At 46.5% G+C, this 23,397-nt stretch overlaps 1 protein-coding gene across 2 annotated transcripts in view; it reads left to right on the forward strand.

Annotated features, from left to right (window-relative positions):
• ADAMTSL3 (ADAMTS like 3) overlaps window positions 1–23,397 on the forward strand; it is a 283,528-nt gene that overhangs the window by 141,533 nt on the left and 118,598 nt on the right. For both annotated transcript variants that reach the window (XM_083712399.1, XM_083712400.1), the window contains one exon: window positions 18,225–18,351. In XM_083712399.1, coding sequence (XP_083568525.1) covers window positions 18,225–18,351 — 127 coding nt within the window. The remainder of the gene's footprint in view (window positions 1–18,224; window positions 18,352–23,397) is intronic.

Raw genomic sequence — 23,397 nt, forward strand, 5'->3', positions numbered from 1 at the left:
TTTTATTGCTTCTTTTATTTCTCATGTTGCATTTTGTTGCATTACAGTTTCCATTCCATAGAATTCAAACTGCAGTGCAATAAAATGCAATATTGGAAACGAAAGAAGAAATAAAAGTTTAAAAAAATAGACACAAATATTTAAGGTGGACGTGCCACAGACTACCCGAATGAAGCTTGCTATCTGTGGACCACAGTTGGGGAACTTTGAAGTTAAACAAGTGGACAGAGTTAGAGGGGTAAATGGCAGGGGAGATAGTTCTTAAAGGGGGGTTCTGGTATGCTAGGTTAGGATATAAAAACTATTAGTTTTTATAAAAGCTTCTTGTTGTTTTTTTAGCAACTGCCTACTTGTTTCTAGCTGTTAATTTATATACGTATTTGTACTGGTTTTTAAATTCATGAGGATGTTCTGGTCTGCAGTATTCTAAAAGATCTCACCCCTTCTATTGTGCTGGTTTTGAATTAGAAAGTCAGGTCAATGAGGGAATAGTCTTACAGCTCTCTGTAAATCTGTAGTTGGTGACAGCAGGTGATTTTGGGAGATACTAAGGGAAGTGTAAAAGGGACGCGGGTGGTGCTGTGTGTTAAACCACAGAGCCTAGGACTTGCCAATCAGTAGGTTGGCGGTTCGAATCCCTGCAACGGGGTGATCTCCTGTTGCTCGGTCCCTGCTCCTGCCAACCTAGCAGTTCAAAAGCATGTCAAAGTGCAAGTAGATACCCAGGTACCGCTCTGGCGGGAAGGTAAATGGCGTTTCCGTGCGCTGCTCTGGTTTGCCAGAAGTGGCTTAGTCATGATGGCCACATGACCCAGAAGCTGTACAACGGCTCCCTTGGCCAATAAAGCGAGATGAGCGCCACAACCCCAGAGTCGGTCATGATTGGACCTAATGGTCAGGGGTCCCTTTACCTTTACTTTAAGGGAAGTGTGGACTTACCCAGTGGCTATTGGTAGCCAGGGCCTTATAGTGGACCCTAGGAATATCACAAGCTCTCTTAATTTGTGCCTTGGTCTCAGTGATCCCCCCTCTCCAGTCATTCTCTACCAATCTCTTAGACTCAAATTCCACAAACACTCCCCTTCAAGAAACCTCCATGCTGTGTGTGTGTGTGGGGGGGAGAAACCCAGTTCCTACCACAGTGCCCTCCACCTTTTGGGGTAGTAAATATTCTGTGGCCGCAGTTGATTCATTTGTTTATTTGTATGGTGCATTTTCACAAGAATATGTGAGACCCACAATTGGAATGTAGGAATTAAGGGATATAACCTGTCCAAAAGGAATAGACCAAACAGGAAGGGAGGAGGGGTAGCATTAAATGTAAAGGATGTTCACACTTGTGAAGAAATTCTGCATGGAAAGCAGATTTGAGAGTATATGGGTAAAAATTGTAGGAGAGAGAAACAATAGTGATCTTACTGTAGGGGTCTGCTATAAGCCAGACTGAAGATTTGGATGATGCCTTCCTAGAGCAGATTACCAAACATTCAAAAAGCAGGGATATACATAGTAGTCACGGGAGACTTCAGTTTCAATGCTATCTGTTGGAACTCAAATTCTGCCAAGAATGTAAGGTCCAACAAATCCCTCCGTTGCCTCTTTTACGATTCCATTTCCCAGAAAGTAGAAGGGGATCATCTTATCTTGGATCTGATCCCCACCAAAAGGGAGGAACTGATCGACGACTGGTGCTTTATGTTGCATTTAATCATGTTTCGCAATGACCTTCGATCTTAAGTAATTAAAACTGGCCCACCAGTTCTTTATTTTACTGATCCAGCTATTAAAGCTGTGTTGCATTATGTAAAAAGTGCCAACATAATTCACAATATTTGGGGGTTTGCAAAGGGACACTTTCTGAGAAGATGCCAGCTTTAAAGACATCCTCTCCCCACATCCCGCCACAAGGCTTTCATGACTTTGGGGGCTGGCAGGGAGGAGATATTTATCCAGAGCTCCTTGGATGTGCCTTGGAAAATAAACCAATTTGTTTCTGATTATTTATTGATTTCACTTCTGGGGTGTGTCCAACAAGATTCCTTGCACCTTGAAGATTGTACCCATCTCTTTGTTGTTGTTTAGTTGTTTAGTCATGTCCGACTCTTCGTGACCCCATGGGCCAGAGCACGCCAGGCACTCCTGTCTTCCACTGCCTCCCACAGTTTGGTCAAACTCATGCTGGTAGCTTCGAGAACACTGCCCAACCATTTCGTCCTCTGTCGTCTCCTTCTCCTTGTGCCCTCCATCTTTCCCAACATCAGGGTCTTTTCCAGGGAGTCTTCTCTTCTCATGAGGTGGCCAAAGTATTGGAGCCTCAGCTTCAGGATCTGTCCTTCCAGTGAGCACTCTGGGCTGATTTCCTTCAGAATGGATAGGTTTGATCTTCTTGCCGTCCATGGGACTCTCAAGAGTCTCCGCCAGCACCAGAATTCAAAAGCATCAATTCTTCGGCGATCAGCCTTCTTTATGGTCCAGCTCTCACTTCCATACATCACTACTGGGAAAACCATAGCTTTTACTATACAGACCTTTGTTGGCAAGGTGATGTCTCTACTTTTTAAGATGCTGTCTAGGTTTGTCATTGCTTTTCTCCCAAGGAGCAGGCGTTGTATATAATAGATCTTCCCATAACCTGTCGCATCCCATCCTTGTTCTGTACTTGGCCTGCCAGATTGTCTGATGGCCCTCCACTTTGAGTTTGTGTGTATGTGTGTTGCAATATTATTTGAATCCAAAGTTGTCAGTGCTTCACCTCCCTGTTACAGAACCTTGGAGCCAGCTGACAGATAGCAAGCATAACTTCAAAGTAGACGACTGCCATTGCTGATCCCACGGGCTTTCGTGAGATTTGTGGCAACTTGAAAATAAACGAGGGCCCTTTGATAAAAATCTGCATCAATCTCATGAACATAAGCAAATGTAAGCTACCTCTGTATGGGTTTTTCAGTTCCTATCCCTTGCTTCCACGCACCCTGCAAGTCATAACCTTGTGTTTAAGATCACCTCTTGACCTCCTCCCTGGGGTAAAAACCCAGATGATATTCTTGTGTAAGGATCTACTAAATAATGAAAGAAGAAGCAGTATATGAAGGCTTTGAGTATTGCTCCTCATGATTCATACAATGCATTCACCAGCCTGCAGTTAAACTACTGCTCTCCGCCCTTTCATTTGAAGATGTCTTAAGCTTGTTTGCTAAGGGCTGAGAAGTGTCACCTTCACACTGATACACCAGTCTGTGTTGATGAAGTTGAAGCGGTTGCTAATTCCACCAGTAGAGGATGATCATTGCAATCCAAAGCAGGCTTATTCAGCATTTCAGGGGGAGATTCAGTTGCTACGTTTACAGTCGTACTTTAGTTTGCAAACGCTTTGCGAGTTGAATGTTTTGGCTCCCAAACACTGCAAACCTGGAAGTGAATGTTCCAGTTTGCGAACATGCTTTGGAACCCGAACATCCGACATGGCTTCCAATTGGCTGCAGGAGCTTCCTTCAGCCAATCGGAAGCCACGCCTTGGTTTCTGAACATTTTGGAAGTTGAACGGACTTCTGGAACGGATTCTGTTCAACCTCCAAGGTACCACTGTATTCCGTTTCCACGAATAAACGTAAGAAACAGATTAAGTGTGTGAGAGTCTCCTTAGAACCTTTTTACTAAGGAGCTTAGTTCATCATGATTCCTGCCTCTGGAATCCCCAGCCCCGTGAAAACTGGCTTTGACGTTTTTCGGCTGTCACATTCCATTGTTATCAAGCACAAGACAGAACTTTCCATTTCAGAATCACAACGTTAATAAATTGGTATTACAATCTCACAAGTTCTATCTGTCTGTCTGTCTGTCTGTCTGTCTGTCTGTCTCTCTCTGTTGTGTATGTGTGTGTGTATGTGTGTGTGTAAATGTGTGTGCCTTTTGCCTAACTGGTTGCCACAGAATATTTTAACTCTTATCATTTTCCTCTTCTCCCTTTGGTTTCCTTCTGTCATTATTTTTTCACATGCCTTGCCTCATGAACCATTTCTCGAGTCTAGAACCTTATGCCTGCAGTGCCATATCTATTGGGACAAACCAGAGTATATTTCAACTTCTGGTCATTACTGAAGATTTTTTCTTAAATTGGAAAAATGCTGGACGTTGCTTTTAAAAGAAAAACTCTCTGTATGCAGTTTTGGTCACCTCCGCAATGTACATTTCAAACACCTTTATACCACTTTAAAATTCATGGCTTCTCCCAAAGAATCCTGGGAACTCTAGTTTACCCCAAACAAAGTTACTATTCCCAGCACCTTAGCCAGCTACAGTTCCCATGATTCCGTGGGAGGAACCCATGACTGTTAAAAGTGGTGTAAGAATGCTTTAAATGTACGATGTGTGATCCAGCTAGAGTAAATCCTGGACCCACTCCTTAAAAAGTTACAGCTGCACGTCAGTATTAATGTGAATGACTCCCAAATTAGCAAGGAGCGGGGAAAGGCAATCTGCTTGGATTTCTGGGTCTCCCTTTTTATTCACAAGTAAACAAAACCGTACTGCAGTTGAAGAAGAATAAACTAAATATATTTTTCAATTGGTCATCCAGGTATCGTGTTTATTAGCTGGGTGATGGTCTGGTAGAAGTATGAACTGTGGCTCAGTTCTCATCTTATAAAAAAACTGTGATGTTGCTGAGTAATCGTTTCAAAGTTTTATACAGGCATCCTCCCACAGGGCGGGGAGAGCAGCGGGGGTCCTTTGTGAGGCTCTGCTGGGCTGGGGGATCATTTAACTCAGGGGTCAGCAAACTTTTTCAGCAGGGGGCCGGTCCACTGTCCCTCAGACCTTGTGGGGGGCCGGACTATATTTTGAGTGGGGAGGGAAATGAACGAATTCCTATGCCCCACAAATATCCCAGAGATGCATTTTAAATAAAAAGACACATTCTACTCATGTAAAAACACGTTGATTCCTGGGCCATCCACAGGCCGGATTTAGAAGGCAATTGGGCTGGATCCGGCCCCCGGGCCTTAGTTTGCCTACCCATGCTTTAACTGCTCGGCCAAGGGGAGCGGCAACTGCACACTCCTCAGCCGAGCTAGTGTGGTGGTGTGGTTAAGAGCAGTAGTGTGATGGCCTGGGAATCTGATTCAGAAGCAGAATCTGAGGAGTCCCAGCCTGCACAGGAGTCCCCGCCTCCAGGGCCTGCTGAGCCGGGGGGGGGGGAAGGGGCTTGAATCTGAAGGGCCTGCACCTGTGTTGGGTCTTCAGGAGCAGACACCAGATGTATCCACTCGGGCTCCGGAGGTGATTGAGGATCCATTGCCTGCAGGTGCACCTCTTCCAGCCCTGTCAGGGGAAGGTGAAGCTGCTGCTGGGTCCAGTAACCCTCCAGCCTCTCCTGAGCTACAGAGGCTCAGGGCAGAGAGGCAGAGGGAACTAAGTGCTCTCAGGAGGAGTGCTCGCCTTAAGGCCAGGAGAGGCGGGTCACCTGTGGGCCGGGACCACCCCTGGCCTCAGAGGAGATAAAGGCCAGTCAGCCCAGTCCCAGGTTGCGGGAGCAACGACGTTGGAAACCTGTTTCTGCCAGCACCCAGACCTGTTTTTCCGGAGTTCCCGACCACGCTCGGCTTCTTGCTTTGGACCCTGCTTCCCCCTTGGTGGACAGTCTCCAGACCCTTGGCCCAGGACCGGACTTTGACCACGCCTCACGGTAAACCCACCCCCCTGGGACCAGCACAAGTAGACTCGTAATCTGGTGAACCGGGTTCGCTTCCCCGCTCCTCCACATGCAGCTGCTGGGTGATCTTGGGCTAGTCACACTTCTCTGAAGTCTCCCAGCCCCACTCACCACACAGAGTGTTTGTTGTGGGGGAGGAAGGGAAAGGAAATTATTATCCGCTTTGAAACTCCTTCGGGTAGTGATAAAGCGGGATATCAAATCCAAACTCTTTTTCTTCTTCTTCTTTAAAGATGTAGAGGGACTGAACAAACTGTATGGACGCCTCACCGATGCAGCTCTTTTCTCCCTCTGCGTTGTATGAGGGCAGAGCAGGATGTTGGCTTCACTCAGCAATATATCACTGGTGAAACTGCCACCGCTCCTGAGTTCCTCTGCTCGCATCGTGCTCTGGAGGAAGTCGCAAGCAGAGGGACTCAGAAGTGGCGGCGGTTTCACCAGTGATACACCGCTGAGTGAAGCCAACATCACGGTCTGCTCCTCATACCGGTCCTGGGTGATATATTGATATATCACTCAGGCCTAGTACAGGCTTCCACCATGAGGCTTCATCTGGCAGTTCCAGAAGTGTCATCTACCCACAATTTGAACACCGCCAATGACTACCAGGGAAAACACCTGTATCCACTGCCTCACAAACTGCAGCATTTCTAAACACATTAAGTATGATGGAGTGTTGAAAATCAAGATGCCTATCTATAAAACAGCCAGCATGGTCCATTGTACTTAACGGGAGCAATGAATAGTAGTGTTTTCAGTGCCACAGAGTCATTGTCGTCCCCCTAATAGGAGGCAATATGATTGATCAGCAGTCACGAAATTAAAAGACGCCTGCTCCTTAGGAGAAAGGCGATGACAAACCTAGACAGCATCTTAAAAAGCAGAGACATTACCTTGCCAACAAAGGTCCATATAGTTAAAGCTATGGTTTTCCCTGTGGTGATGTATGGAAGTGAGAGCTGGACCATAAAGAAGGCTGATCGCTGAAGAATTTAAGCTTTTGAATTATGGTGCTGGAGGAGACTCTTGAGAGTCCCATGGACTGCAAGAAAAACAAACCTATCCATTCTGAAGGAAATCAGCCCTGAGTACTCACTGGAAGGACAGATCGTGAAGCTAAGGCTCCAATACTTTGGCCACCTCATGAGAAGAGAAGACTCCCTGGAAAAGACCCTGATATTGGGAAATATGGAGGGCACAAGGAGAAGGGGACGACAGAGGACAAGATGGTTGGACAGTGTTCTCGAAGCTACCAGCATGAGTTTGACCAAACTGCGGGAGGCAGTGGAAGACAGGAGTGCCTGGTGTGCTCTGGTCCATGGGGTCACAAAGAGTCGGACACGATTAAACGACTAAACAACAACATAGTTGATCAGGTGTGTCCTCATCACCTCCTACCCCCATGCAATGAGTGAATCCAAGCTTCCCAAATCTATGCATTATCGGAAAGAAAAATGAAAAATATATATGACGCATATTTATAGCTGTGGAAGTGTACAGCACACCGAATGCTAATAAACCACACCTTTCCAGCATCGCCAAGACCGACAGTATAACTCAAATGCACTTGGTTCTGGCCAGACAGACCTCAGTACTATGGATCTTCTAGCCACAAATGGATCAACTACAGTTTTGTAAAATTCCATGTTGGTCAGCCTCCAAATGGTAATAGCAGTGTGCTTTTCCAGTGGTATATGCTCTGTCATTATGGGGTTTTTTCCCTCTCAAAGGTTGACCGCAGTTCTTCCACTGTTTCAAAGAGAAGACTGGCCTCGTCAAGTAAAAGGGTCTGTGATATTAGTTGTCGTGGGCTGGGTGGGTGTGTTTCCGGGGCTGTCACAGTCCCAGAAATTTCTGCTTCTCGCCAAAAATACGAGTAGAGACAGGGTTGGTGGTGCAGCGCAGTCCAAACAATCCAAGGTCAAATACAGGGGATGTGTGAAGGTTAAACCAGGATCCAGAAATAAGGTCAAGAAACAGTATCAAGTCAGTATCATGGGGTGTTCCAGAAGGTATAACGCAGCAAGGAGGAAGAACTGGAGTCGGGAACAAGGAACAAGGTAACAAGAAGCCCAAGATCTGTGATATTTCCAGCAACTAGAAAGCTCAAGAAGGAGACTTTATGTTCCCTGGATTCCTAAACCACATCCTAACCACTGCTGTGGTCCATGAAGGATTGTTTACTTGTGAATAGAATTGCTACTCACAAGTAGCCTCCCCGACTCTGAGCTGATAGATTGATGGCTCCCAAACTTGGGTCTCCAGCTGATTTTGGACAACAACTTCCATCATCCCTAGCTAGCAGCACCGGTGGTCAAGGATGATGGGAATTGTAGTCCAAAAACTGCTGGAGACCCAAGTTTGGAAAACCCAGCGATAGATGCATACAGTGCCATCACGCTCTGACCTTTTTGCCCTGGTGCTCTTGAAGTCTGGAAGAGAGGCTCCACCTCCTCTGACATTTCCAGAGGTTCTTCCTTGGGTATTCCAGAGCTCCCTCAGCATTCTTCAATAGGATCCTGAGCAGTGGACTCACGGGGCTCTGGCTGCTCCTCAAGGCTGTTGACCTTTGGGGTACCCAGTTTGTCCTCCAAGGCTTCCATGCCTGGCATGTGATTGGGGCTGGGCATGACATAATGATCTGGAAAAAACAAGTAACGGCAATGTATCTTGGGGGGCATTTTATCCATGAAACTCTTGTTACAGAACTGGAGGGGGGTGTCCCTCTAAACACTAACATTAAAAAATGCTAGGGTTTTGTGTTATTTGTGATATGAAGGGTTGCAACACTGCAAAGAAATTCCTGGGTAGCCTGGCCAAACTAGGGCTGTTAAGAGAGCCGTTGTGGGTCATTAACAAGATAATGGAATTTCTTGCACCAGGTGTGACCGCAGACTGGAGATTTGGAAGGTTGCCAGGGTAACTGCTCTGGGAGAGGGCTTCTGGGAAGATGAAAGAGGAAGAAAGGCTGAGATCCATCTCGACTAGGGAGAAGGAAGGACTGCCTGCAGTGCTTTGGGCCATGTTGTAAGATCTGGACCTCCTCCATGCAGACGGAAGGTGTAAATATGTGAACAGACTGCATGACAGTCTCCGCCGTGTCTTCCATTCTCCTAAGGACACAGACCATGTGCGCGTGTCTGAGATCCCATATGCTCTTGCCACAGCTTGGCAGAGAGAGGGACAGGCCCCTGGCTCCTTTGTAACACTATTAGCAGCTATGCCCTGCCCATCACTTAATGTCTGAGTGTTCATTAACTCCATCTGTGGAGTTAAAGGGTTCTGTTCTTCTGTGTCTTCTCCAACCACATATGCACACAGTGATCTTAGCAGTGAATCTAGAAGAAGAAGAAGTTGCAAATACAAGTTCACTGTTTCTGGATCCATCTGTGAGTGATTAGATATGATTGCATTTACCTGTATGTGTATACACCCCTTAAGGTGAAGAAGAAGAGGGGACCACAAGAACATCGATTTGCATACAGTTGTATGCTCAGGTTCACATGCGTTCATCCAGGCTCGCCCAGTACCAAAAGGGGAACTGTGAAACACTGCTCACTTCCAGTGCTTTTATTATTGGTTCAACTCATTTCTGTACATATCTCAGAGGGGTTTACAACCTGACTTCAAAGCATTGGTAGAGGATTACAAAATACCAAAATAAGACATTTCAAATTTAAGTCCAATTACAAAACACCTGTTCAAGGAAGCATGATTAACAGGGAAACGGCAACTTACTGCATTGATGTGTGGAGCGGACCTGCATGATAAAGAAAAATGCTGCACACTGACAGCACGCATGACTTAAAAGCTGTCCATATTTTAAGTGGGCTTCCCGTAACAAAAAAATGGCATGTAGCACAGAAAAGCCTTATAAAGAAGGCAGACAAGAACATAGGAAGCTGGCCTTATTCAGTGTCAGAGCAGCTGCCCATCTAGCTCAGCATTGTTAACGCTGATTGGCAGCCGCTCTCCCAGGTTTCAGACAGGGCATTCCCAGCTCGACCTGCAGATGCTGGGACATTAATAATAATAATAATAATAATAATAATAATACCATAGATTCCAGCATATAAGACGACTTCTTAACCCCGGAAAATCCTCAAAAATGTCAGGGGTTGTCTTAGACGACGGGTATGGGTTCGCTGGGCAGCGGCAGTGCGCAGCGGGCTCCGCACTGGGAGGAAGCCGCCAGGCAAATGCCCAGTGATGCTAAGCCGGCTTTGCTGGGTGGTTTCCTCCCGACGTGGAGCCCGCCTCCCGCTGCCGCTTATTAGGCGACTGGGCGTATAAGTCGACCCCCCCAATTTTGCCTAATACGCCAGAATCTATGGTAATAATAATAATAATAATAATAATAATACTTTATTATTTATACTCCGCCCATCTGGCTGGGGTATCTGCCACTCTGGGCAGCTTCCAACAAAATATTAAAATACAATAGCCCTTCAGATATTAAAAGCTTCCCTAAACAGGCACCTTTCAGATGTCTTCTAAAAGTCTGGCAGTTGTTTTTTCCTTTGACATCTGATGGGAGGGTGTTCCACAGGGTGGGCACCACCTCTGCCTGGTTCCCTGTAATCTCGCTTCTTGCAGTGAGGAAACTGCCAGAAGGCCCTCGGTGCTGGACCTCAGTGTCTGGGCTGAATGATGGGGGTGGAGACGCCCCTTCAGGTATACTGGGCTGAGGCCGTTTAGGGCTTTAAAGGTCAGCACCAACACTTTGAATTGCGTGGACAGGCGGAGTCCCCAGATCCCGAGCGGTCCCCCCCATCATGTGGAATAACGACTCAAGACAACGTGCTTTGGGATTAAATTGGCCACAACTTTATTAAATTTCAAATGTGGGTAGACCTTGGCTCAGGCATTGGGCGTTCTCCCTCCCCAGTCCCCAGCCGGGGACCTAGGGAGCATCAGGGTTATCCAGTGTGGGGGGGGGGATGGGCCGGCTCTGGAGAACATATGTTCAAGCAGAGATAGCCGCCCCCGGTACGCCGCAGGGGAGAGCAATGAAGACCTCTCGGCGTACAGTCAAAGCCTCCCTTCAGAAACCCTTTAACGGGGAACCCTGGTATCGCCGCCTCAAAGAGGAAGATGGACTAAAGGATTCCGCCCAAGGCCTGATACCGCCAAAGTTGTGACGTTTTGCTACGGGAAAGGCGAAACCTGCCAATGCAGGGAAATTCCTTTCCGGCCCTTTAACAGTGACCGTAACGTAGCAGCGCCCGCATACCTGTGAAGAAAAGTTAGCCTGCAAAACCTGTGAAGAAAAGTTAACTTGCAAAATAAGACATTAACTGAGGGTGGGTAGGGTGGGAGCAGCTCTGGAGCCAAGTGAGGATTCCCAGGTAAGATCCTACCTCTATTGTGTGAGCAGGTAATCCCTCCCCTACCTGGCCTGGTCTCCTTGGCAACAGTGGGATTGGACAACTGACTGAGGTAGGCGGAGACCTCCAGGTATCCCACCTGAGGGAAGGCAAAGCCAAGCCTATGCTGTTGGAGCTGCTCCAGATCTAGGGGCTGCACGCGTCCACGCAAAGGGCGCCCCCCTCCCCGTTTTAAGCGGGGAGTGGTCATTGTGCTCCCCCTGCCTATTTTTCTCCTGTGTTTTCCTTCTTTACCTTTCCCCTCTTGCTTTCCCCCCTCCATTCATTCAGGCTTACCTGCTTATGTAATGGTTATCTTTTCATTGCATGCGTGAAGGGATGAATGGTGGCTGAATGTGTAAAGTTCCTTTATTGTTAAAAAATAAAACCGCCTTAATTTTTTAATTGGGTGGTTTAGGGAAGATTTAAAGTGCTGCACTGAAGGAGAGAGAGAAACAGGTTGGAAAATTAAGTGTGTGTGTGTGTGTGTGTGTGTGTGTGTGTGTCTGTGTCTGTGTCTGTGTGCAAACACATGTATACATTAAGATACTTAGGATCAACCATTTAAAATTTATTTTCACTTACTGCTAAAATTAATAAAATGTAAATAAAGATGATAATGCATATAAATGTGAAGAATTTGCTGCCCTTTGCAGTACCCCAGATTTGTTGCCTGAGCTTGGCTTCCTTGCCATAACTTATAATACCAACCCTGTCCCTGAGTTTGGCCCGTAATTAGCAGCTTCCCGGGATCTTTGGCACAACCGCTTACATTAATCAGTACAATGAATATGTTACTCAGATACGGCACATGAAGGCAGCATTGTGCAGAGCTTAAGCCAGTATTTTGGAATTCTGTGTAGATAAACAAAGCTTAACATTTTCTTCGCACTCAAAAGGGTAGGATTACATCGCTCTGTATAATGCACTCTGTTAGTGGTATTTGTGGGAAGCGTTCAATCTCCAGTTGTTTCTTTCACATGCTAACATTATCTTTAGGAGGTCAAAAATAAAATAAAAATGGGAGTCAAGACAGATCCTGGACCACAGCCTTGTCCTAATGGCTTGTCGTGGAGAGATAAGCAGTCCACTATGGTTGCTTCCTTGAAGATCAGGGATATGGAGGCTTTGTCCTCCAGATGTTGCTGGACTACATCTCCCATCAGCCCCATTTTTTAATGGAAAAGGGATGTGTCTGAACACTTTAGAAAAGGTTCACCAGCACTTTGTCTTAATACTCAAAGTTCTAAGACTTTTTTTCTGGTTATCTTTACAGTAAAAAGGAAGGAAAGAAGTGGACCTGTGGATAACGTTAGCATTGGGGAATTTGTTAGTATCTCAGTTAGTGTGTGGGTCACTTGTGGATTGGGAAGTGGCTAATTTCCTAAGTTAGGATACTTGATTAACTGCTGGTTAACTGCAGTCCTTCTTGAGCATTCGCTGTAATAAGATGGAATGTGAATAAGCCCTGCACACAGAGCTCCTTCGTGCAAACCAGCAAACAAACAAAAGTCTTTGATTAAATTCAATAATATTTCACTTGAGCTGGGAAACTGTGCTTAACAGTTTCAGAATAAGCTGGGATATTGGTGGGGGACGTGGTGGCAAGGCATGCTCACACCCAGCTCAGGTTGATTTGCTAGCTCCCGCCATTTCTGCACTGAGAGGCTTTGGCCTCAGTGATCTACGCCAGACTTCCTCAAACTCGGGCCTCCAGATGTTTTTGGCCTACAACTCCCATGATCCCTAGTGTGCTGGGCCTGGGGGTAACCCGAGAACTGCGGTCCAGGTCCGGTACAGAATCCGAAGGCCCAGTCTGACAGGGCCAAGGCAGGACACGAGGCAGGAAACCAGGCAGACAGGTACAGGATCTCAGGCAGGATCTAGCACACAGCAAAGTTGCTCCCGCAACCTGGGGCAGGGTCTGACAGCCTTTTATCTTTGTCGGGGTAACAGCCTGTTGTGATCCCCCAGTAACTCACCTCCCCGTTTCGCCCAAAGGCTAGCACTCCTCCTGTGAGTACTCAGGTCTCTCCTCCTCTCAGAACTTAGTCTCTGCAGCTCAGGAGATGTAGGTGGGCTACTAGACCCAGGGACCGCCTCAGCCTCCCCTGACCCAACCGGTAGTGGAGCAGCTGTAATTGATGGCCCAGCTGAAGGCGATGAGGTAATCCCCACATCTGGAGCCAGGGCAGGCTCAGGCCCCTGACTCCGCCCAGCTGGTGTTTGTTGCAGGGGAACCTGTGCAGACTGGGACTCTTCAGGATCAGGACCCAGACTTGGTTCAGATGATGCCTGAGGCAAAGGATCCGGTGCAGACTGAGACTCCTCTAATTCCGAGCCCGAGCCCCAGGCCATCACACCTAGCTAGCAGGACCAGTGGTCAGGGATCATGGGAATTGTACTCTCAAAACATCTGGAGGGTCGAGTTTGAGGAAGCCTGATCTATGCTGTAATAATCTTGTGGATAGATTACTGCAATGCATTCAACATGGGGCAATCCTTGACGACTGGCCAGAAGCTGCCCAATGGCAAGAGGACATCATATCCCTTCTATCCCCAGGGCACTGTCTGTGGTCGACTATGCCTAAATCAGGTAAGCTCACGAGGGCCCAGTGAGAGGCAAGGGGACACCAGAGGTCACTTTGTCAAGGATCTCCATCACACCTTGTATGTAGTTCTTCCACTGTAAACACAGTCTCCAAGAAATGCACCTCCTCCTTTTCCTTTGGATGTTTCGTAGCTAGTTTGAAGAAGAAAGTAATTTTGATACCCTGGGAAAGCTGTTTTTCCGAGTGGGAAAGTGCTGTGCTTCTTCTCTTAGCAGGAAAGTAGGAAAGTGATTTTTTGAATCCCTCTTTGCAGATGTTTATCTCTTTGGCAGCAGGCTTTCCAGACTCCTTGAAAAACACTCTCAGAATGCGTGAGAAGGCCCCCAGAAGAAAGGTTTTATATAGGCGTCCTCCAAAGAATCTTGGGACTAAACATAATCCAGCCACTATGCATCATGTAGAAAGAGATCGGTTTGAAAGGAGCATTTTTATTTTCAAAAACGAGAATCTGGAGGTTCATTTGGTGATCACGCAACTAATTGCACAACTCGTTTCATAGAAATATTTCAAAGCCCATTCGCAAGTTCAAAGGAAAGAAAGCGAGTGATGAAGGAAACTGGCCGTGCGACAATTAATTGTGGAATATCTAGAACTTTGCAGACTTTGGAGTTATTCAGAATTCCTCATCTAGCAGAATCCTATAGTTTGTCACTAAAGTGTGCTTGCTTACCTTTCTGTTAACCTGAAATTCAGTGGCCTCTCCTTGATAACGTAACAGGCAAAAGCTGCGATAAAACTCCTACCGAGCAAGTCCAACCTTGGCCTAAGCAATGGGAGGTTTCACTTTTCAAGGAAGTGTGGAAATTCCATATTGGAATGTTGGTGGCCTCTCCCTTTGCTGTGAATATTCATTCGCTCGTCCTCCAGTAATGAATGTCATGTGTGCACAGAAAACCCTTTCCAAGATGCTGGAACGGGGAAGGGAAATGCTGTGTTCCCATAATTGTTGTGCTCTGTGCCACACACTGTAAAGGCTGCATTGTTGCGGTAACACACAGTCTGTCACTGCAGGCTGTTTAGGCTTAGGGTCTGTTTTCTTCTTGCCAATCTTGCTGTCGCTAAATTGATGGCAAGGCTCCCATTGACTTAAGTGGGAACAGAATGAACCTAGGCTTCGCTGAAATATAGTAGGGTTATTTTTGTGCAGTATTGGTGTTTCGATGGACAGCTCCAAGCTCGCAATGCTGTCGCTTTAATGTCATGTATACTGGCGTAGCATGGAGAGTAAAGTATGTGTGCTATGAGCCAACAGTTCTGCAGTTCAAATCTCACTAGGTGGCCATAGACCAGTCATTGTTTCCCTGAAATCAACCTGCCACCTGAGGAAATCTAACAGTGACCTACTTTATAAAGGTAAAGGGACCCCTGACCATTAGATCCAGTTGTGGCCGACTCTGGGGTTGCTGCGCTCATCTCGCTTTATCGGCCGAGGGAGCCGGTGTACAGCTTCCGGGTCATGTGGCCAGCATGACAAAGCCACTTCTGGCGAACCAGAGCAGCGCATGGAAACACCGTTTACCTTCCCGCTGAAGCGGTACCTATTTATCTATTTGCACTTTGATGTGCTTTCGAACTGCTAGGTTGGCAGGAGCAGGGACCGAGCAACCGGAGCTCATCCTGTTGCGGGGATTCGAACCGCCGACCTTCTGATCGGCAAGTCCTAGGCTCTGTGGTTTAACCCACAGCGCCACCCATGTCCCGCATCCTACTTTATAGGATGGCTGTAATGACTGAGTTTATGTATGTGAAGCACTCTGAACCCTCAACTTGGTTAAGGAGTATTGTTAAGAAAGCGCTGAAGCAGTGAGCTATGCTTAGGGCGACCCAGTGGATCTCTGGCTGAACTCTGCCCCTTTCCACATGGCTCTTATACTTCACAGTCCTGTTCAATCTTTCCTCAATACATTGACGTGCTCCTCATTACTCTGAGTCATGACACGTGTCAAGGGCAGTGTATATCTGAGATTTGGTACCTTTTTGTAGGAAAGAACATTGCAGATCTAAAATGTTAGCCTAATATTTGTGTTTATGTTTTAAGTGGTTAGTATGTGTGCACCTGTCTTGTACATGGATTGTACAGGGCTATTTTTCCAGCTGGAACTCACCGGAACTCAGTTCCGGCACCTTTCAGGTGGGCGCCATTGCCATTATAAGAGAACAATGGGGGGGGGGGTGACCATGGCATGTCTTTTTCTAGAAAAATAGCACTGGTTTTGAATTGTATTGTGAAATCGCTTCGAGGTGCTTCATAGGAGATGCTTCATAAATGAAATTATGTGCACCATTAAAACTCACCGGTTCAACAGAGAACGCTGGATGCAGCTCGGCAGTTCTGCATTTCATGTAGAATGCTATTCATCATAAGCTTAATTGTTTATAATTTCCCCCATTGAAAATCAAAGGCGTTCACTCCCTAAGCAGTCTAGCATAAATCAGAAGAATGGTTGCACATCTTAGGCATGGTTAGCTTAGCTGCACATCATTTTTCCTGTATTGTTTTTAATAGTCAGTTGGAAACCGCCCAAAGTGGTGGGGGAAACCCAGCCAGATGGGTGGGGTATTAATAATAATAATAATAATAATAATAATTCCCAAGTAGAGCTGCAAAATGTGGCAGCCAGCAAGCTGAAGAAAGATATTTGCAAAACAAAAAAGCCATGATTGTAAAAGGGATTCATGCTTATCAATAAAGCCATTAAAAGTTTTCCCGATGGAAATTTCATTTTATGGTGATTGTATCATCTGTACTTTTAATTTGTGTTTGACACTGTTAATGGCCTTGTAGGCTGAGCAAATGCATTTCTGGATGATTAGCAAGGGAGATTGGGATTCACTAGTAAGATCATACAAAAATGAGATACTAACAACTGCTCAGAAAAGCATTTTAATGGCCCACACATCTAGCAAATGGTCTCTCTCCACCCCCCATATGCTGTGCTTTGTTTATATAATTAGTTTGTGGTGTCTGAAAAAGTTCAGTAAAATTCAATTTAAAATAATTGGTACACTTATGTTTTCCAAAAAGGTAGAATTACTGAATAAACTGGTACCACGGAAGGGAGTATGTGATGGGACTGTGATTTGCAGCCAGCCAAGGGTTCTTAATTCTTGATCTGAAGCCAGGATTCTGCTTGGATGGGGAACTAAGGTTATTCTAATGCTTTTCTTGCCTCTGAAGTTAGTAAGTGATGAAAGGCAACTCTAAACAACAGAGTTACAGATATCTTCAGAGTTACATTGGGGGGAATAGCATTCAGCTTACAAGGAATCCCCATATTTCTGAGACAGGAATACCAAAATAGGTTTGACTGCTGTCGTGAGAATAGTTGTTTTAAAGTCATCACCCCCCCCCCCCGATGTGAGAATCAAGACGCACTTTTGAACGAATGAGGACGAAACCTATAGAGTAGCCACGTTACATAGGATACACTATTATTTTTATTGTTTATTTATATAATCATTTATATGCTAAATGGCTTGAAGGCTGTCAGAGGGCAGTTCTGTTTTCGAAGGCCTGCTCTGTCTAAAGTCCAGCAGAAAGATAAAAGGCAAAGGGACCCCTGACCATTAGGTCAAGTCATGACCGACTCTGGGGTTGAGGCGCTCATCTTGCTTTATTGGCTGAGGGAGCCGGTGTACAGCTTCCGGGTCATGTGGCCAGCATGACTAAGCCGCTTCTGGCGAACCAGAGCAGCGCACGGAAACGCCGTTTACCTTTCCGCCGGAGCGGCCCCTATTTGTCTACTTGCACTTTGACGTGCTTTCGAACTGCTAGGTTGGCAGGAGCAGGGACCGAGCAATGGGAGCTCACCCCGTCGCGGGGATTCGAACCGCCAACCTTCTGATCAGCAGGTCCTAGGCTCAGTGGTTTAACCAATAGCGCCACCCGCTTCCCTAGCAGAAAGATACAGAGGGCTAATAAGAGAGGGGCAAGACTTCTGAAGTTTCCCATCTGCAGTTAGCACATGAGAATTAAACTGAGTAAGCACTCACATGGTCACCTGCTCACTGCTTTGCCTGTTATGGCGAGTAGTCTGGGATTTCTCTTTAAATTAAAACAGCTATTTTACACAAACACACATGTTTGTGTGTGTGTGTGCATGAGAAGAAGACGATGACCCTGGTTCGACCAGAGAACAAGTGAAGCAGGAGAAAACATCAAGGCCTTCTTCTGCTAGACTGTCCCCTCCTCCCTCTGCCCAACCGACTTACATTTTATATCACTTGTTTTAGTAGTTTAAAATTGTAAACCGCCTTGGGTGCCTTGGCAGAAAGGCAGTGTGTGTGTGTGTGTGTGTGTGTGTGTGTGTGTGTGTGCAAGCTTGTGTGAAGTGCTGTAATTTGCTTTTGTGGTTAGATATAGTACGTGCTTACACACACACACACACACACGCAAATCTGAGTCCTCTTTTTTTTTTTAATACTGCAATTTCAATTTTTCAGTGAGATAACATTATTACTATTTCATTAAAGAAACTGAGGGAAGGCCTGTAACAACTTTGCCCTTTTTTCTGACTGTCCTGTTGACATTGGCAGGCGGTTGGCTGTGATCGGCAACTCGGGAGTAACGCCAAAGAGGACAACTGTGGGGTCTGTGCAGGAGATGGCTCGACGTGCAGGCTGGTGAGGGGGCAAACTAAGACACACCTTTCGCCAGAGAAAAGTAAGTTAATTATTGTTCATTCTAACCCTCTAACCCCCAGTGGTTCACTCAGATCTCTCTGGTTCTGCCTCCTCAGCCTTATTGTGCGCGATCTGGCGCTGGAGCAGCACATGATAACTGAGCGAACTCAGTGGCTGCAGGATTCTGGTGCGGGAAGGGGTGGCTGATGCAAAACAGTCTTTGTGTATGGGATGGAATATCCTGGAAGAGCTTGTGGCTGGCTAGATGGAACCTGGTGCAACATTTTTCTGCAGGGTCCCTCTTACCCAACAGTATTTCCCCAGCAAAATTTAATATGAGATAGAAGTGGACATAAGATGGGTCTGGCATACAAGCAGAGGTACCGTTGAACAGGATGAAACCCGTTATATTATCATGACATCTATGTGTGCAGCACCAGATTTTGAGAGGCTTCTGCCGTTGTTTGTTTTCTTTTTCTTCTCCACAAAATGTGAGAAGTCTGGATGCTGAAGAAAGGTGTGAGTGTTGAGCAGAGGGAAGGTGAGGCAGGAGTGGCTTGCAGTATTCCCAAATCTGGGCCTGACCAGCTGCCGCCATGCCTGGTTCAACATTTAGCTCATCCATGAATCCATAGGGTAACCAAAGCCAGCTACTACCTTCTTTTTTTGCGCAGTTTCATCTTTTATTCAGTCATCCCCATTTGCAGTGTGTGTGTGTGTGTGTGTGTGTGTGTGTGTGTGAGAGAGAGAGAGAGAGAGAGAGAGAGAGAGAGAGAGCGCTAAATCATACTCTCTTATTAAATCTGCCAGGACAATCAGATGCATTTTGTCTCTTCTCAGACCAGTATGTATCGGTCACTCTCAGTGTGGCCAAATATATTAGAGGTTGTCAGGTGTGCGTGCAGGAGCCAGGCCAGGACTTTGCAGGACTGGGGCCTTCCTAAGTTTGTTCTGAAGAGGCAAGGCATGGCCACACAGGTGAGGCTGAGTGTTAACTCACAGCACCTGGTGGCAAGAGCCAGGAAGGGATATAAGGTCAGTATTTCCCTTCGGCTCTTTGCCATGGCAACACATTCCCTGCCTTGTTTCTTGATCCTCGGACCCCTGACATCGTGACTCCTTGCTTCTTGATCCTTGGACCCCTGACTTCGTGACTCCTTGCTTCCTGATCCTCGGACCCTCGGCTTCTTGACTCCTGGCTTCTGGACCCCTGTTCCTGCTCCCACCCCGTTATCTTGGCCCCGGTCCTGACATCCCCTGCCAGGACTTTGATCGCCTGTGAACTGGGCCGTGTCAGAGAAGAAGAGGAGATTGGATTTGATATCCCGCTTTATCACTACCTGAAGGAGTCTCAAAGCGGCTAACATTCTCCTTTCCCTTCCTTCCCCACAACAAACACTCTGAGATGAGTGAGGCTGAGAGACTTCAGAGAAGTGTGACTAGCCCAAGGTCACCCAGCAGCTGCATGTGGAGGAGCGGAGACGCGAACCTGGTTCCCCAGATTACGAGTCTACCGCTCTTAACCACTACACCACACTGGCAGAGGTTACTGCCCACACACCTCTACTGAGCTTTTTTGCTTGTGTGGTGGCACCTCAGTAAAACCACTTCTTACTGTTTGTAGCAAGAGTTTTCCCCAGAGGCAGAGGACAAGAACAGGAGTCATACTCAAATTCACAGTCAAGAGCTGCTTTATTGCTTGACTGGTTGCACAAGCGTCTGTTACTATTATATACAAGCTATTTACATTCCTTCTTTATCTCTCCAGCACGGTGTAATCTCAGTCCAGTAATTAACAATCCTGACACAGCAAAACAGGCAGTATCAGCAGCACACATTGTCTTACTTCCAACCTTGTTGTCAGCATGCGTGCTGACGGTGTGTGCGTGTGCTTTCCTTGTGCAGAAATTGCAGCCTGCAACTTCCTCCCTTTATTTGCATCTCCAGCTGACACCAATCAAGCCTAGAGTGCCACTCCTACACACTAACGAAAATTCTGGAACCCTCTTAAAGCTTCCAGGAACCTTTATCTGTTCCTTAAAGAATGTTTTCCTAACAAAATATTGCGCTGCAGCAAGCAAAACCCAAGAGGAACTGACCCAAGACATTTTGCAATTTCCCTCTTTGCAGTTTGTGACGTGACTTCAAGTTTTTAAATGTTTGTGCCCATTTTCCAAAAATATTATGCAGCATTTTTATTTTATTTTATTTTATCCTACCATATACGTTAGGATAATATGTTCTGTGTGCTCCTTATTTTGCTTCTTTATTGCTGATCATTATCCCTAGCAATAAAGATTTGATTAGATCAGGGGTCTGCAACCTTTAAGACAAAAAGAGCCACTTGGACCAAAGAAAAAAACAACTGGGAGCCGCAAAACCATTGCGACATTTAAAACAGTGGGGAGTGTCGGGGCACACAATGCGCCTCCTCCCCTCACTAGTATCCACCCCGGAGCCGCGGCAAAGGTGTAAAAGAGCCACATGCGGCTCTGGAGCCGCGGGTTGCTGACCCCTGGATTAGATTATGCTATGCCAACCTTAAAAGGTAGTTATAATGTTTATCGGAAGCAGCAGGTGCGAGGGGGTGATAATAAGGCGGCTTACCTGGGCAGTGGAGCCTGAGGGCCGTGTGGCTGCACCAGTGGAGCCAACCTGGTGCCCCCATCCATGCACCCACAGAGCCCTGACCTCATGACCACCCTTCCCTGCCACCAAACATACAGGTCAGCAGCAGCCATGAAAATGTTTGGAGGGCAGCTGTGTGGCATTGCCCTCCTGCGCTGGCTGTTCCTGATGTTTACTGAGATAATGTATGTGAAACACTTAGAGGGAAACGGAAGAATAATACATTGTAGATAATATCCATGAAAGTCACAAACGTATAAAAAAAATATTACTACCTTACACACTTTTTTGTTGCCACAAAGTGGAAGAAGAATGGTTTCTGTGGTCAGTTGGAGACAATTTTTACTAGCCTCTGGACAACTGCTCACCCAAGTAGTTGCAAGAACTTCATTTTCAACTTTGATCTGTTTCCAGTCTCTGATATGTCTATTTCCTAATTATTTGCAAGGACAGTCAGAAAGAAATAATTCTTTGGAAACTTGGCCCTTAGAAGCAGATTGAGTACAGATAATAAATCAATTTATTGACTGGATTTGCATAATTTATTCTAACTGGACTTCTTCAGCTTAGCCATTGGATTGCCTAGAGCAGGGGTCAGCAAACCTTTTCAGCAGGGGGCCGGTCCACTGTTCCTCAGACCTTGTGGGGGGCCGGACTATATTTTTTGGGGGGGAGGGGGGAATAAATTCCTATGCCCCACAAATAACCCAGAGATGCATTTTAAATAAAAGCACACATTCTGCTCATGTAAAAACACAAGACAGGCCCCACAAATAACCCAGAGATGCATTTTAAATAAAAGGACACATTCTACTCATGTAAAAACACGCTGATTCCCGGACCGTCCACAGGCCGGATTTAGAAGGCGATTGGGCCGGATCCAGTCCCGGGGCCTTAGTTTGCCTACCCATGGCCTAGAGGGCAGACAGAATGCACATGGCCCTGTGTGGTTGCAAGGAACTTCTACAGATCAGAGAGGAGGCAGCCAATGTGATACAAGGCCGGAGAGTACTGAGGCTCCTGTTGTGAGGTGGAAGCAGCTGGAGTTTGGCTTGAGACAGCGTCTCACCAAGAAGCTCAGCTTCTTGCTCGTTTCTAAGTGTGCTGCGATTTTATTGAGACGCTGAACCGTTGCCAGGAATGGGGGCTTCAAACAAAGCTTTGAGAAATGGTTGCCTTTATTGAGGGCCTGATCCCCCTCTGAATCTCGGCGCAAAACAGCGCATTGCAGACTCCCACTGGTCTTGATGTTTTTTGGATCAAAGCCACGGTTACACGGTTTCCTCATCATTCCACTTCAGTGGGGTTTCGAGATGGAATCCTGCCTAAATCTTTCATTTCATTCTTTGGGCGGAAAGGTGTGACTCTACAATGCATGTAAGCATTACAGTGCCTAAAGTCGCATTTTACATAAGTCGTTCTTTGTCACTGACTTGTTGCGGTGCATAGTTTTTTAAAAAAAGCAAAACGTTGCCGCCCCCGCCCCCACTGTTGCTCATGTAGCATATGGAAGTTGTTTAGCGAAATGGTCCCTAGAGTGAAAGGAATGGGAAAACATAGTTTCTCTTAGTGATACCACATCAGCTGAGGTGTGTATAACATTTGCAGCTCTTACGGATGTCTTGCCAAGTAGCTATGGCAAAGGAGCATGACCACAAGGCATTGTGCCATAAGCTTGAGATGTGCCAGGAGCCAGGAGGAGGAAGTTGTAGAGCAAGCCAGAAGCCAGGTCCAAAGGACAAGGTGAGAGGCAGGGTTGAGATGTAAGCTAGGACCCAAAGTTCTTCACCTAGCTCAAGGTTAGCATCTGAACTAGCCGGATGTTAATCCGGTTGATAATCAACACAGTCTGTCCGTCATTTGAAAAATTAAGACTTCAGAGTCGTCTTGCCCCAAAATGGCAACTTGACATTCCGTTTTGGCCACTGTAACCTTGATTTAAGGAGCCATTTGGTGCCTAGTTTATATATCTGATGGGACGTGGGTGGCGATGTGGGTTAAACCACCTAGCCTAGGACTTGCCGATCAGAAGGTCGGTGGTTCAAATCCCCGCGACAGGGTGAGCTCCCGTTGCTCGGTCCTTGCTCCTGCCAACCTAGCAGTTCGAAAGCACGTCAAAGTGCAAGTAGATAAATAGGTACCACTCTGGCGGGAAGGTAAATGGCGTTTCCGTGCACTGCTCTGGTTTGCCATAAGCGGCTTAGTCATGCTGGCCACATGACCCGGAAGCTGTTCTCCGGCTCCCTCAGCCAATAAAGCAAGGTGAGCGCCGCAACCCCAGAGTCGGCCACGACTGGATCTAATGGTCAAGGGTCCTTATATATCTGAGTTTCTAACATTGTACTGCTGTAGTCCTGGCGGTTGACTGTAACAGGAGCTGCAAAAGAAAATACAAAATATTGCCTTTCCTTTTAACAAGTGGATACAGTGGTACCTCTGGTTACAAACTTAATTCGTT

This window comes from Podarcis gaigeae (genome assembly GCF_964106915.1).
Source record: "Podarcis gaigeae genome assembly, chromosome: 14".
Lineage (NCBI taxonomy): Eukaryota > Metazoa > Chordata > Lepidosauria > Squamata > Lacertidae > Podarcis > Podarcis gaigeae.